Below are 15,181 nucleotides of genomic sequence, written 5' to 3'. Positions count from 1 at the left end.
ATCTACATGTATGATTGTTTTTGTACACAAAAACAAATGGGTCCCCACACGCGTGTTTGTGCGGATTGACAGTAAACAAATGTTGCGGTGATTTTTAGATTCTTAAGGACAAATTTTTAGAAAGCATTAAACCAACAACAACAAAAATTTTTCGTATTCTTTTTGCACTATTATTGTCATATAATTACAAAAACATTAAAAAAATGTAACAAATACTTTAATTTAATCTCTTGCTTTGACCCAGATATTGTCGTCCAAGGTCGGGTTTTGAACACAATTGTTTTAGAAAGCTGTAACAGTTGTGTTACAGACACTTTAAATTAAAAAGCAATTTGCTACAAGTGTATACATAACAAATTGTTTTTCATTTAACTTTGTTTTGCAAAACAAGTACCATTGACCTGTAGTAGCCTCTCAGGGTGCACACGCCAAACGACTGTTTGACCTTTTGACACCGTTTTCAATAGCACGCCGAGTGTTCAACAATACCGTTAAGCCTAATTTTTACATGCCTTGAGCATTGACTCCTAAATTGATTGTCAAAAAAAACGCTACCTTATGACGAAAGAAAGTTCTGAACAGTGTTTGTAATACCTACTAGTTGACCTTAAGTAACCCATGATCATGTGGCGGCCAACCTGACAACAAGCATTTAAAAAAACATTTATTTTGCAAAAAAGTCAAGTTCATTTTTTCATCTTAACTTTGATTAACAAAGTTTTGCTTGACATATACAAAACCGAAGGAAGCTTATTAGGTTTAAATCACGTCATAGGTGTAAAACCTTCGCCAAAACCAAAAATGTGAGTGATAACTTAATAAAACGACATAGCATTGCTGTGCAAAACAGCTGATTTCCAATCACTGAAACGATGTCTCGTAAAACGTCTGTCCGACGTCAAGCTGAGCCCTCCCGCTATCGTAAACCAGTGAGTTACTCTCTTGGTACTTCTGCCTACAGTGTCTTTCTTGACCAAACGAGCGTTAGACACATTTACGTTTCAGGGGCCTGTGGGTGAACGGCTGGGAAATTCGGGGTCAAACTTCTGGAAGATCAAGTTTGGATTAATAACTAACATATGTCCAAATTTGAAGCACTTTTTCTTTACCACACGAGCATTACAAACCAGCGTTAAAAATTGTACGTTTCGGGGGCCTGTGGGTGAACCGAGGGATCAAACGGGGTCAAAATTCACATGGACCATCTTTAGACCAATATCTGTAATGTGTGTAAATTTGAAAAAGTTTGAACCATTCTTTCTTGACCAAATTGTGGGAACAAATCCGCGTTAGACAGAAAAAAAAAATACGGACAAAAACAATATGTGTCCCCTTCAGGGAAGGGGACCCATAAATACTTTAAAATATGCTGCAATATACCCATCAAAAAAGTATGAAACTCCAGAATCATCTGCTTTAGCAAGTATAGCCGTTTTAAAAATTTCGCGTTTTGGGGGGCTGTGGGTGAACCGAGGGATCAAATGGGGTAAAAATTCACAATATCTATAATGTGTGTAAATTTGAAAAAGTGTGAACCATTCTTTCTTGACCAAAACGTGGGAACAAATCCGTGTTAGACAGAAAAAAAAATATATATATATATAGACAGAAACAATATGTGTCCCCTTCAGGGAAGGGGAAAACCTAACCACACCCTACCGCTAGGCTATTTTTTTTGCTTCTGGCTTGGTTGCAATTTAAGTTTAACATTGTCTTCAAAATCTTTTAAACTCACAATTTCTCATTGCATCAACTTGGACAATAGTAGACATAAATACTTGTTTGGGCTTCAGTCCGACTCAAATGTCAGTCATTGTTTAGGTCAATGGTGCAAAACCTTTTTTATTGTTGATGTCTGAATAACAGGTATACGTTTTACCAGTAGCCACTTTATTTTTATAAATTATATATAATTGTAAAGAATCTTAATGATTTTTTTACCAATCACCTAAATTGCACAAAGTACAGTGCTAAGACAGCATTAACCCAAAAGTTTTGTCCATATTCTTTTTGCATCATTATTGTCATATAATTACAAAACAGTAAAAAAGAACCTAAAAAAACTTCCAATTTAATCTCTTGCTTTGATTTTGATATTGTCGTCCAAGGTCAGTTTTTCAACAAAAATTCTTCTGGAAGCCTTAAACGAGTACCATTGACCTTTGGTAACCTCTTACGGTGCAGACACCGAACGACTGTTCAATGACGTTTTGAAACCATTTTCAATAGAATGCAGTCCTTGTTCAACAATACAGTTTTGCCTAATTTGTACATGACTAAAGTATTGATTCTTGAATTGATTTGTCAAAATTAAAGAAGCTACGTTATGACAAAAAATCAGTCTTAACTGTGTTTGTAATGCCTACAAGTCGACCGTGCGACCCGTGGTGATGCCGCACCCAAGCTGACAACGAGAATTTAAAGACCATTTATCGTGTCAAGTTTATTTTTTACATGTTTACGTTAATTCACAAAGTTTTGCTTGACATATACAAAACCAAAGCATGTTCATCCAGTTTAAATCATGTCTCAGGTGTGAAACCTTCACCTAAACTAAAAGTATGTGTGATAACTTAAGAAGACAACATGGCATTGCTGCGCAAACACAGCTGATTTCTGATCCCTGAAACGACTGTCTTGTAAACATCTGTCTGTCTGTCTAACAGTGTACACATATTATGGGCAGTTAAAGTTATTATTTGGCGGATTAAGGCAAACTTTTAAATACTACAAGTAACCTGCTGCAAACGATTGTCAAAAATTTCAGCACATTGGGGCTTGTATTTCTGGTTTTAAACTAATATCGATTATTTTGGGGTTTAATGGGTGAAAATGGATAAATCCTTTTTAAAGGTAGAAAATTCTTTAGAATACCTTACATTGCACCATTGCACCAACCAACAAAGCATAACACTATATGATGTACTTTAATCAGTACAGCCGGTTAATTTTACGTTTTGGGGGCCTGTGGGTAAACCGCTGGCTCATTTGGGGTCAAACTTTAGAAGGATCAAATTTGGATTAATAACTAACATCTGTGTAAATTTAAAGCACTCTTTCTTGACCAGCGTTAACCAGAAAAAAGAAATACGGACAAAAACAATGCATGTCCCCTTCAAGAAAGGGGACCCATAATTTACCTACTTTAGGGGATGTTTGGTCTGTTCTGTTGTGGACATGTGACAAGTATTGTTAGTTTACAGGTCAGGTTATTTTCTGTCACCATCAACAGTATCTCTTCCCAGTTTTAGATCCAGTTTCACATACATGTAATATAAAAGTCATGCAGCCAGCAACAAAGGAATTTTCCTGCTCCAGCTCTTGTACTATTTTGACTTGTGCTGTAAATACTTAGATTTCATCCAATTCTAACATTGCTTACAAAATGTATCCAGTTGAGAGGGCTAGTGTAACTGATGGGGTTCTACACTCAAACTAATAAAATACCAAACCACAATGACTCTAACTACATTCTTGTAAAAAAAATTCACCATCAACCATGTTTTAATATATTATCCACAAAAGGATTTCATGCCAAATGGGGATTAAAACTTCTAAGCCATGACTTGTCTGTGGCTGGGTAAAGTTATAACAATGGCCACAGGCTGTGCACTCCGGTTTATTTAATGTGTAATCTTAGTTTGAACTTGTAACCAACTTGCACCGATAAGTAATAATGACAACAACGATTGTTCAAACCTCTGTACTAAGATGTATTCTATGTCAATGCATAAGCTCTCTGGGAGCTATATTTTTCATTTTTTTAACCAATGGAGAAAGAAATGAAGCCGCCTTGATATGCTTCAGACTATTAGTGTAATCTTTGGTAGTGTTATTTAACCTCCAGACATTTCACCATTACTTTAGTTTAAAGCTTTGTTAAACTAATACAGTATTAAACAACTAACAATATTAGGTCTTACCTTCAAAACTTTCCAATGATTCACATCAGTAAAAGTAATTAACATCCGCAAATGTACAGAAAGTTGATCAGGTTCTTTACTAATCTGAAAAACATGTTTTTTTAACAAAACAATGGTAACAACACTTTTAACACATAGAATTCCAGCCACCTGAATGTTTTTGATAAATTTGCAGCATATCCACAACAGCTTTTTTAGCTGCTTAATCCAAACGTTCACCAAATGTTTGTGTACAGACAAAGCAACATATGCGATCTGAAAAATGCCAAGCTAGTGGCTTGAAGTTATCATAAACATTAGAGACAGTTTAAACTTACCTTTGTCGATGTTTCTTTATCAACATTGTTGAGTAAATACTGACAAACAAACAAAAAGCGGTCTTTGTCTTGATGTTGATGAAGGACGAACAGAAACTTTTGAATGATTCTGTACAGTTGTGTGTTAGGAATAACTTTTAATGAAACTTTCTTTTCAAGCGTTTTTGGAAAGCCACCAGTTGCTGAATTTGTGTGATTTTTTACTCCAGGTTGTTGGTTTTGGGTTTTAGCCCCACTATTCTGCTTATCTTTTGCATTTGAAGTTTGCTGTAGGGGCACCGCAAAGTTTCCATATGCACCTGTTAATGTGTTGGAACCAAATGAAGCAAACTTCCACTGATCAAGAGCAACCTCTGTCTTTTCATACTCAACTTCCTTCACAGGGGTTTGTTCTAAGTTTTTGTTTTCACATTGTGCACCTGTAAATGAAAAACTTTTCAACAACTGCCGATGTTTTGTAACTATACATACTCCATACATACATGTGCAATTTACATCAGTAAAAATACATTATGGAAAGGTAATTCTAATGACTATTGTTTTCTATTCCTCACACATTTTTATTTCCTTACGTACATACAAATCAGTGTTTCATACCGGAACGGACTGTTATACTGGAACGAAATAAATAATTTTTGGCTCAAATACCGGAATAAAATGCCAAAATAAAAAATATTCAATATACCGAAATGGAACGAAATACCGTTATTTCTTATTCTGGTATTTCGTTCTGGACATTTGACATGAAACAATCGATAAAACTTTCGCGCCGTTAAGCTATAACAAAAATTGAAGCTCCTACAATTTACATCCGTTCGACCATCATTGACAAATGTTATGTGGCGCAACTACCGACAATAATTCTTGTGTGTTGCAACTTTCTTTCTTTTTTCACTTAATAGTTGTAAAGACCACAAAGAAATGTTCTTTTGTTAAGACCGAAATACCGAAAAATAACGTTGCAAATTTATTTAGGTCAGACCGCAATGAAATGAAACTAGAAGACTGGCTTTCTGATATACTTCCATTTCATATATTCTATACGATATTTACCAATTTACTATACATATCATTTGATCTACACATATGAATGTTTTTGTTTACAAAAACTAATGGGTCCCCACACGTGCGTTTGTGCGGATTTACAGTAAACAAATGTTGCGGTGATTTTTAGATTCTTAAGGACAAATTTTTAAAAAGCATTAACCCAACAATAAAAAAAATTGTTCGTATTCTTTTTGCACTATTATTGTCATGTAATTACAAAAACATTAAAAAAACGTAACAAAGACTTAAATCTAATCTCTTGCTTTGACCCAGATATAGTCCTCCAAGGTCGGGTTTTGAACACATTTTTTTTTAGAAAGCTGTAACAGTTGTTTTGCAGACACTTTAAATTAAAAAGCAATTTGCTACAAGTGTATACATAACAAATTGTTTTTCATTTAACTTTGTTTCGCAAAACAAGTACCATTGACCCGTAGTAACCTCTCAGGGTGCACACGCCAAACGACTGTTTGACCTTTTGACACCGTTTTCAATAGCTCGCCGTCATTCGTGTTCAACAATACTGTTAAGCCTAATTTATACATGCCTTGAGTATTTACTCCTAAATTGATTGTCAAAAAAACGCTACGTTATGAAGAAAGTTCTGAGCTGTGTTTGTAATACCGACTAGTTGACCTTAAGTAACCCGTGATCATGCGGCGGCCAACCTGACAACGAGCATTTAAAAAAACATTTATTTGGCAAAAAAGTCAAGTTAATTTTTTCATCTTAACTTTTATTAACAAAGTTTTTCTTGACATATACAAAACCGAAGCAGGGTTATTAGGTTTAAATCACGTCATAGGTGTAAAACCTTCGGCAAAACTAAAAATGTGAGTGATAACTTAATAAAACGAAATAGCATTGCTGTGCAAAACAGCTGATTGCTAATCACTGAAATGACGTCTCGTAAAACATCTGTCCGACGTCAAGCTGAGCCCTCCCGCTATCGTAAACCAGTGAGTTACTCTCTTGGTACTTCTGCCTACAGTGTCTTTCTTGACCAAACGAGCGTTAGACACATTTACGTTTCGGGGTCCTGTGGGTGAACCTCTGGGTCATACGGGGTCAAAATTCACATGGACCATCTTTAGACCAATATCTGTAATGTGTGTAAATTTGAAAAAGTTTGAACCATTCTTTCTTGACCAAAACGTGGGAACAATAGCCGCGCTAAAAATTTCATGTTTTGGGGGGCTGTGGGTGAACCGAGGGATCAAACGGGGTCAAAATTCACATGGACCATCTTTAGACCAATATATGTAATGTGTGTAAATTTGAAAAAGTTTGAACCATTCTTTCTTGACCAAAACATGGGAACAAATCCGCGTTAGACGGAAAATAAGAAAAAAGAAAAAAAAATACGGACAAAAACAATATGTGTCCCCTTCAGGGAAGGGGACCCATAAACATCAGTGAACAACGAAATAAAAAATTTGCTCAGAACGAATAACGTTATTTGGTTTCGTTCCATTCCAGTATGAAACACTGATACGATATAAATGTGTGCTCTCGCCAATGGTAAAAATGTAAACACATGCGTTACGTTTTTACATTGATGCCTGGTCATTGTACCAGTTGCAAAAGACAGCAAATCAAATCATTGAGAGCTCTACAACGCCATAACGCCAAGTCACAACTCGCTATAACAACGCCATAACGACAGTTGTGCATTGGCCGCATAATTAACAATTGTCGCACTTGTTGTTACACATCTGGGCACGTGATTAGGTTTATGCCATGCACTTGCGACGTCTTACCGGCGTCTTATTGTTTTCCGACTTTGACAACAAAACATTTTTAACAGTCATGGCGTTAGGCAGCGATTGGAAGCACGGGATTGTCTATCAATATCACAAAAAACAGTGAAGGAATCCCAAAACATATGACGACTGGGTCATTTTTTAACCCCATACAAATATAAAAATGTAGTGAGTAAACGCAGCAAACTTCACGTTTTGTGTTGCAAAATCGCAGGCAGTTTAATTAGGATTTAAAAATTTATCACCCAATGTCCCAACTTTGTTTGCTAGGGTGCCTGTTTTTGCAGTTGTGTTAGGTTAACAAACATTATATATTTGCACACTAGGGAGTCTATGTCAGTCCTCTTCCACCAGACAAATCAAATTACCACAGCATGCTTGCAACACAGTTACTTCTACTTAATGCAATAAAAATCACTAAATAAAATTGTCATAATTAATTTTTAACCTTATGCTAATTCTTCTGGCTTTGTGGATTTTGGGGAATTTAGTTTCAATGCAGTTGTGCAAAGTTTTCTCAGAGTTTTTTTTTGTTTTGTTTGGTTCCTTTTTTACATTTTAAATCAAAAATATGTTTTATAATGTATTAAACTGGTCTACTTTCATTGTTGAAAAGATTAATGATTGCACAGTCAAAAATAATATAAGAATTGGATTCGATAATCTAGATTAGAAACAATTATTCTAGAATACCCAATTATTCTACTTTGAATATCCCTACACTCGACATTGGCAAATTCCATTTGGGCACTTTGAACCTTCTACAGTCCAAAAAATAACTTTGCCTTAGCTGAGTGTATGTCCAAAGTTGGTTTTAAAACATATGCAACTTTCTGGGAATATAAACCTAGTTATTCAAGAATAATTGTTTCGCATCCAGTTCTTACATTGTACTTACATACACTTGCGATCTAACATATATAACAACCATTACGTGTTTGGTGGGTCATGAAAAATATAACAGAAAACATTTTTAACCATTTGTTTTACATTTAACATTGTTCAAATTTCAATACAGTTTATTACTTCGAATTTGGTGCAGTTCGCACTGAGTGAGAAATTACAATCAGCGTCTTTGCCGGAACAACAGTTTTGTAATTTTAACATGTTGAATTCTTTATTTAAATGCTTGTTATATCACTATTGGCGATTAGGTAAGCCAACAAAAAAGGATCAATGGCCACGCCTTTGAGATGACAACTCCTAGTTATCGCACAGCGGTAAACTGAACGCCGATTTAATCTCCTAATAACTTTCCAAAAATATTTTATGGTCAAGACATGTCATTTACAACGTTGAAATTAGATTAGCGTTATTTGGTATAGAATGTAAACACTGGCGCCCAGTTATAGGGAGGCGGGGAGGTGCCGCCTCCCCGGGTATCTGCGTCGCTGGCTACGTCATAAACAAGTTTTGCGTCAATTTATGCACATACAGTTTTGTAGTACCTCTGTTACTACTGCACATTCACCGACTGTCTAGTTTGAACAGACAAACCTTTCTAAAAAATCAAACAACGCATGTTGTTACATCACAAACGTATACTTGAAGTGTTATATGCAGGGTTGCCATACCATCCTTATTTATAAGATTTGTCCTTATTTTGAAGGGCAATGTCTTAGAAAAAGTTTTTGTCCTTATTTCTACTAACTGTCCTTGTTTTGTCTTATTTTTAACAATTACAAGTCAATGCTAAAAGTAAACCTAGACCTGGGCTGTCGTGACATGCACTAAGTGTTTTCTACGAACAAGGAGTTGGAACAGATTGTTCCTGGCAAAAAAATATGACGTGTGATGTGTCAGGGCGCGTATAAATGCAAAGATTCGTTCAAAAACGTTTCTTTCGTTTGATATGAAAGTCCAATTGTTCGTGTGTCCTTATTTCGAGTTTATGGATGTCGATGGCAACTCTGGTTATATGCAATGAGCCATTGGATAAAAACATGCAAGAAGTGTGTACTAAAACTCGGTCAGCAACATCGACACAAATTGACATCGTTTACAAAGGGGGTAGCCAAATTTTTTCAGGGTGAGCCGGATAACATGAATATGACATTAGACGGCCACATAGCTTACAAGCACAAATGCAGCGCCGTTCCGCAATTGTGGTCTACAAAGCGCTTTTGTTAGACCAGCAGGAGCTACAATGTTATTGAGAGATAGCGCTACTGTCGAACAATAAAATTATGAGGCATAAATTACTAACTTCTCATTTATGTCATTACAATTAACAAAGAAAGGCACCTGTACACGCACAGCTATGAAAGCATTGATACTTTAAGAAGTCTTGTCTGTGATTTAACAAACTGTTTGTGGATCATTTTTATGCGTCCTGTGAAGTGTAAAACTAGGTAAACTTAAGACCACATGTTGTTATGGGAACACTTTCGTAGCAAATTAACGGTTAACTCATTGTTTTCCAAGATTTATATTTAGAACAAATACCTTCGCGGGCTTTACTTTGGTAATTCCTGATTTAAAATAAACTAAACTTAAATGCAATACATGCAATTTGCTGTGTAAATAGAAAACATGTTTGAAACCAATCAAACAACCTAGAAACGTAAGAAACGATTATTATAATGGCTTTTTAGACGCATGTGCGCCTTGTTGCGTAAAAATAAAACATGCTTTGCAATAATTGTTGCGGGGAAAGAAAAAATTTATTACTGTATAGTTGGGTCGGCATCAGCTGCTAATGTATACCAGTACAGAAACACTGCAAAGGGTGTAACTTGCGACGTTAGGTGACGTCCGGGCTGAAAATATTTCCGTCTTTACCGAGTTATAAAATTCTGCCTCCCCGCCGATTTTAGCAAGTGGGCGCCTACGAATGTAAACATGCATCTATGTCTTTTTCACGTACACCACCTGCAGAGGATTTTAATATCATATTCGAAAAACCTGGTCTGTTTGACTTTCACATAGAGATCATCAACCCGGTTAATCGCATATTTCGTTGAAAATCGATGCAAATATCTGGTTTATGCGATAAACCGATATGCGATTAACTGGACGATTTTCTTAACAAACGATGGGCGACAGTTTGGGATTTTTAATTGTGATGCAATGAAACGGATTATGCGATTAACCGGTATGTGATTAACCAGATTCGTCTGTATATGTATAGTCAAGCAAATACGAATAGGTCCCACACATGTGTTTGTGGGAATTGGTTATGCTATAAGTTATTTTGGTTGTTTTTAGATTCTGAAGAACAAATTAGTAACTTAGGAAGTATCAAACCAAGTTTCAAAGAAACAAGGTTTTGTCCAAATTGTTTACAAAAAAAAAGCAGAATGGTAGAAAGTACTTCCAATCTGCGAATTTAAGCACATCGCAATGTACTCTGCACATACTGACATGCAATCATTAGCAACACTAGCAAAAAAGTAATGTGTCATTTCATGACGTCATTTTGTAACATCATATAATGTGAGATGCCCAAAAATTTCAAAGTCAGCACCTATGGTCCCACACATACAAAGTTGTAAATAATGCAAATTCTGAGATACCCATCTTTAAGTTTGGAGCTGTAGGTTCAACCAATTAATATTCTGCTCAAATAGTCATTATGAGTGAGGCTACAAACTCCAAATGTCATCCAAACCACACCTAATAATGATATATTCTACAAACCGTCCAAATTTCATCTGAAATCAAGATGTGTTCAGGGAAGGGGACCCATAATAAAGGCAAATCAGGTTTGATTCGTAAATCAATGATGTGGTGTTGGAATTGGGTATTAATTTCGGCTTGAAACAAGATGAATGGAGTAAATCACAAACCACACTTACGATCAACCATAGTTTGAAAATCGTGTGGGATTTGCAACACACACTCAATTCTGCACATAATAAAAAAATGGCTCACTGACTTTTGGTGGATGGATGAAATCACTAACAATTGTTGCTAGTTTTCTTTTATATCATGCTTTTTACCAGGTTTCCTAATCTCCAAATAAAAAGGAATTTATACAATAATTTTTTTTAAATATTTGCTCATACCTGTTTGGTTTTGACTGTTTTGTTTTGATGTAGCCTTTTTCTGGTACCCAATCAATTCATCTAGTTCCTTGTACCATTCTTGTTTGATTTTTTTTCTGTAGATTATGGTAAAAATGAGAAAAAGTGTAAACATTTGTGCATTTGTTTTATTCAATTTGAATACATTTCAAGAATATGAATTGAAGGAGGCTTGTTTTTTGGAGAAATTGGAGAATATCTGACTGTGTTAATTGTCAATGCAAAGAGCATGCTTTTTGTGTTTGTTGGTCGCAGAAGGCCTGATTGCATAAAGTGTCAATAGGGGAGACCTGACTTGCATGATTGTTGATTGGAAAAGGCCTTACTGCATAAAGTATCAGTCCTTTGTAATTTATTGATTGGAAAATGCCTGGCTTTGCTGATCGTTGATTGATAAGACCTGACTTGATTGCACACCAAAAAGGTCTCACTTTGTCATTGTTAATTTAAAAAGGTCTGTCTTCTGATAAAAGCAACAACCCCTTAAGTCAGCCTTTTCTAATGACACTTTATGCAATTAGGTGTTCCCAAATCTACATACAAAAGTCAGGCTTTATGTGGTCAACATTTACAATTATAAAAATCACAAAAACTAAACTGTTTTAATTTGCAATTTACACAGTTGGGGAGTTTTCAATCAACCATGGCGAAGCCATTTTCTCTGCAATTCGAAAATCAGGCCTATTCAAATACTACAAGTAAGTCAGACAGCCCCCCCCCCCCCCCCCCCCAAAAAAAGATAGCCAGGCTTTTAGTCAACGTATTTTGAGAATAGTAGGATGCTCTTATGATATGACCTGTAATATTAGGTTCCTTTTTCCACAGTAAATTTTTTCCTCAAATTTCTTTTATTAAGTACCAACCTTGTCATGTGCCCACGAACAGCTGATTGTACAACAATTGCAGCACTTTCTTGTCGACGCTTTAAAGATCGTACTTCTCTTGCATGTCTAGCACTCTCAATTAGGTCATCACTTTTTGTATGCCCAGATTGATACATCTTTTTTCATCAGGCAGGCATTACATTTACACAATTGCAACAGTGACGTCACTAACAATACTTCCGCCACACTAGTTCTGGTTCAAAACCAAGAGAAAAACATAAGCTGCAGACAGTTTCATGAGACCATATGGGTTGAAACAGTGTGCATTGTCTGCAGCCTAGTGATCATTTTAGGGCAGTGGTTCTCAAAGTATGGGTCGCGACCCAAACATGGGTCGCGCAGGGTGAAAAAATGGGTCACGCTTTGGTGATTCAATTCTGTCCAAACGATATTACTGCATTAAGTAAACACAAACGAATTTACCTAATGTTGTAGTAGTAAAGTCCCCTCACTCGACCACGATGCACAGTAAAATGAACTAATCATTGACAATAGCCTTCTGATTTTTGCTGTTACGCACATGGCGATTGTTACGTCATAGCACGGGGAATAAAAGTTAATCATGCAAAACTGAACGTGGATACGTACCAGTTAGCGTTTGACGATGAGTATTCTTACACGGAAACATTTTTAGATTTGGGATTCACTTCTATCAATGACCATGGTGCTACAAAGCCACAATGTGTGTTGTGTTATATGTAGTATTGTCGAATCGAACTTGTTAAACCTGCAGCCATTTTGACATGGGCAGACTCATATGCGGCGACAACGTGGCCTCGCCCCTCGAAATTGTTACATTTTTTAATGTTTAAGGCTTTATCGGGAGATGTTCATAATACTCAGATTTGGGTCGCGGTCAAAAAAGTTTGAGAACCACTGTTTTAGGGGAAGTAACGTCAGTAAAGTAAAAGTCATTTAAGGTCAATTTTATGTCATTGCCATGCCCAGCCATAATGTTTTCTTCTAAATGCTGAGAAACACTGATACTTTAATAACATCTTGTTCATCAATGTCAATTTGTGCTTACTTTTCATGTCACATTAGCTGATAGTACAAAACTGTTGTACAGTAATCAAACAAAATGGGATCATGACCATTTTGAATGGTTGTGACAGATTTGCATAAGAGACTTTTGCCTTAGAAGTAAACTTGCTAGGTGAAGTATTTAAAGTAGGCGGAAGCAATTTTGCGGTAGTGGTATACAAGGCATATTTCCAAACTAAATAATAAACTTATCAAAAAAAGCAATTTTGTGACATTGATCACAGTTTCCCATCTGAGAGTGCTTGCAGACAAACAGTGCTGAAGTTAGGCACAAACAAGTTACAGCAAATAAGAAATGGAGTAGATGGCAAAAAGATTTTTCTGTTTGGCACACAATATTTAAATATTCTAATTAGAATCCAAAAAACACTCATGTCAGTTATTAGTTTTTATTATACCTTGATGCAACTTTATATTGCTTGGTGCATTTTTTCGGTTTTATAATGTCGATTATGAATCTTCAATGGCGCATTAGGTACTGTGCCCCCTTTGCTAGAAGCTCCAGTGATGACTCATTTTAAAGGTATGAATGTAGAGAATAACATTCGCAAACTTCAAAGAGCTGCATTAAATTTTAAGGCCAGCGCACATCAAATATTGTTGGGGGTGAATATGGCATATTGTTATTAATATTTTGACATGACTCCCCCATTGCTAGAACATTGTGTTTGGACTTATTTTAAAGCTTGTGTTTTGGAGAAAACTTTGCAACACATTTTATGGAGTACCCCCCAATATGACGTTTATATCGATGAATATTAATTTTAAAAAACATGTATTAATAACTACAAAATATTTTTTTGCGTGTTGAAAAGCTTTGAAAGCGTAGAATATTGTGTCAAAATTTCAGTGTCGTATCTCTTTTACTTTTAGAGCAATAGCGATCGTTGGTCAGTTTCACTCTGGTACAACGTGTATAGCAGGGCTGCCACTGAGAATTTTAAGATATCCCAAGGTTACCTCACCAAAAATCCCAAGGTTTGTCCAAAAATCCCAAGGTTTGTCCAAAAATCCCAAGGTTTGTCCAAAAATCCCAAGATAACCAAAAAATGGCAAATACACAGTTTAAATCCTAGCTGGCGCAGGCAACATAATCTATATGGTTACACCAGGTCCCAGTCATCTGTACTTTTGAAAAGACGCTAAGAAATACCAGAAAAATACAAAAGAAAAAGATATTTTTTGTACATGTTTTTAGTGGCACATAATACACCGAAAAGCCTGTAGCAATAGCCTGACTCATAAGTTTTGACAGAGAACTTCGATCAACTTACACTTCTTCGAACACAAAATTGATGAAGCACTGTTACGTAAATCGTTACATAAAAAGATGATTTTTGCAAATGGATATTTTTTGTTCGCAACAATAGTATTAATTGTATCTTAAACGTATTAAATGAATAATTTAAAAAAATCCCAAGGTTTAAAAAGTTTTTCCCAAGATCCCAAGCTCAACACTGAAATCCCAAGATCTTGGGAAAAATCCCAAGGAGTGGCAGCCCTGGTGTATAGTGCTTGGTGCAACCTCATCTACAAATATAAAGGAGCACCTAATGGTAGTGATCCACCGAAGTTTCGGTTGGCCGAAACATTTCGGCCGAATACGCTGTTTTTCGATGTTTCGGTTTCGGCCCGAACTTTTTTGAAAATTCGGCCGAAACCGAACTTTTTGATTGCATGGAATTAATGCCCAAATTAGCATTTATACCTGTACAAAACGTCATAAATTAACTAATTGTTGTATCTATAAAATACGAGCCACTTTGTCTGCAAAATATTGCACGTTTAGTAAAGATTCCAGATGGTGTAAGTGATTTTGATTTGTCATAATTCACTTCACTCGCATCAACGACACAAGGTTCAGTTGAAAACATCCATAAGAACAGGATTTTTGGCCGAATATTCGGTTTCGGCCCGAACCTTTTTAGGCGGGTTCGGTGCATCACTACCTAATAGTATAAAGGTCACAAGGTGCACCAAGTGATTTAAATGTGCACCAAACGAAATAAAGGTGCACTAAGCAATGGATTTTTAGGTCAATAAAAATTTCAAATATATTGGCTCACAAAGCTTTCACTTTAATCACTAATAAAATATTCTACGATTTTTAGGCACTTCCAGCGGACATACGTTCTCAATATTTTTTTAAGTAAACGTAACTTTTTTTTTTAGTAAACA

At 35.9% G+C, this 15,181-nt stretch overlaps 1 protein-coding gene and 1 long non-coding RNA gene across 4 annotated transcripts in view; one reads left to right on the top strand and one right to left on the bottom strand.

Moving 5' to 3' along the window:
* Nucleotides 1–12,175, bottom strand: part of LOC145209001 (ubiquitin-protein ligase E3B-like) — a 51,626-nt gene extending 39,451 nt beyond the window's left edge. For all 3 annotated transcript variants that reach the window (XM_080079966.1, XM_080079570.1, XM_080080025.1), the window contains exons 1-5: nucleotides 11,939–12,175; nucleotides 11,058–11,152; nucleotides 4,241–4,659; nucleotides 4,074–4,178; nucleotides 3,924–4,007 (exon numbers count right to left, since the gene is read on the bottom strand). In XM_080079966.1, the coding sequence (XP_079936092.1) occupies nucleotides 3,924–4,007; nucleotides 4,074–4,178; nucleotides 4,241–4,659; nucleotides 11,058–11,152; nucleotides 11,939–12,075 (840 nt within the window). In that variant the 5' untranslated portion in view covers nucleotides 12,076–12,175. The remainder of the gene's footprint in view (nucleotides 1–3,923; nucleotides 4,008–4,073; nucleotides 4,179–4,240; nucleotides 4,660–11,057; nucleotides 11,153–11,938) is intronic.
* A 1,758-nt stretch (nucleotides 12,176–13,933) lies between these two features.
* LOC145236303 (uncharacterized) lies at nucleotides 13,934–14,347 on the top strand. The gene is made up of 2 exons (XR_013861937.1): nucleotides 13,934–14,001; nucleotides 14,042–14,347. It is a non-coding gene; the product is annotated as an uncharacterized LOC145236303 (long non-coding RNA).
* The last annotated feature ends 834 nt before the right edge of the window (nucleotides 14,348–15,181 follow it).

The sequence above is a fragment of the Phallusia mammillata genome, chromosome 1, assembly GCF_965637545.1.
Source record: "Phallusia mammillata chromosome 1, kaPhaMamm4.hap1.1, whole genome shotgun sequence".
NCBI classification, from domain to species: Eukaryota; Metazoa; Chordata; class Ascidiacea; order Phlebobranchia; family Ascidiidae; genus Phallusia; species Phallusia mammillata.
The sequence above is the reverse complement of the archived record's forward strand: the minus strand, read 5'-3'. Positions and strand labels throughout refer to the sequence as shown.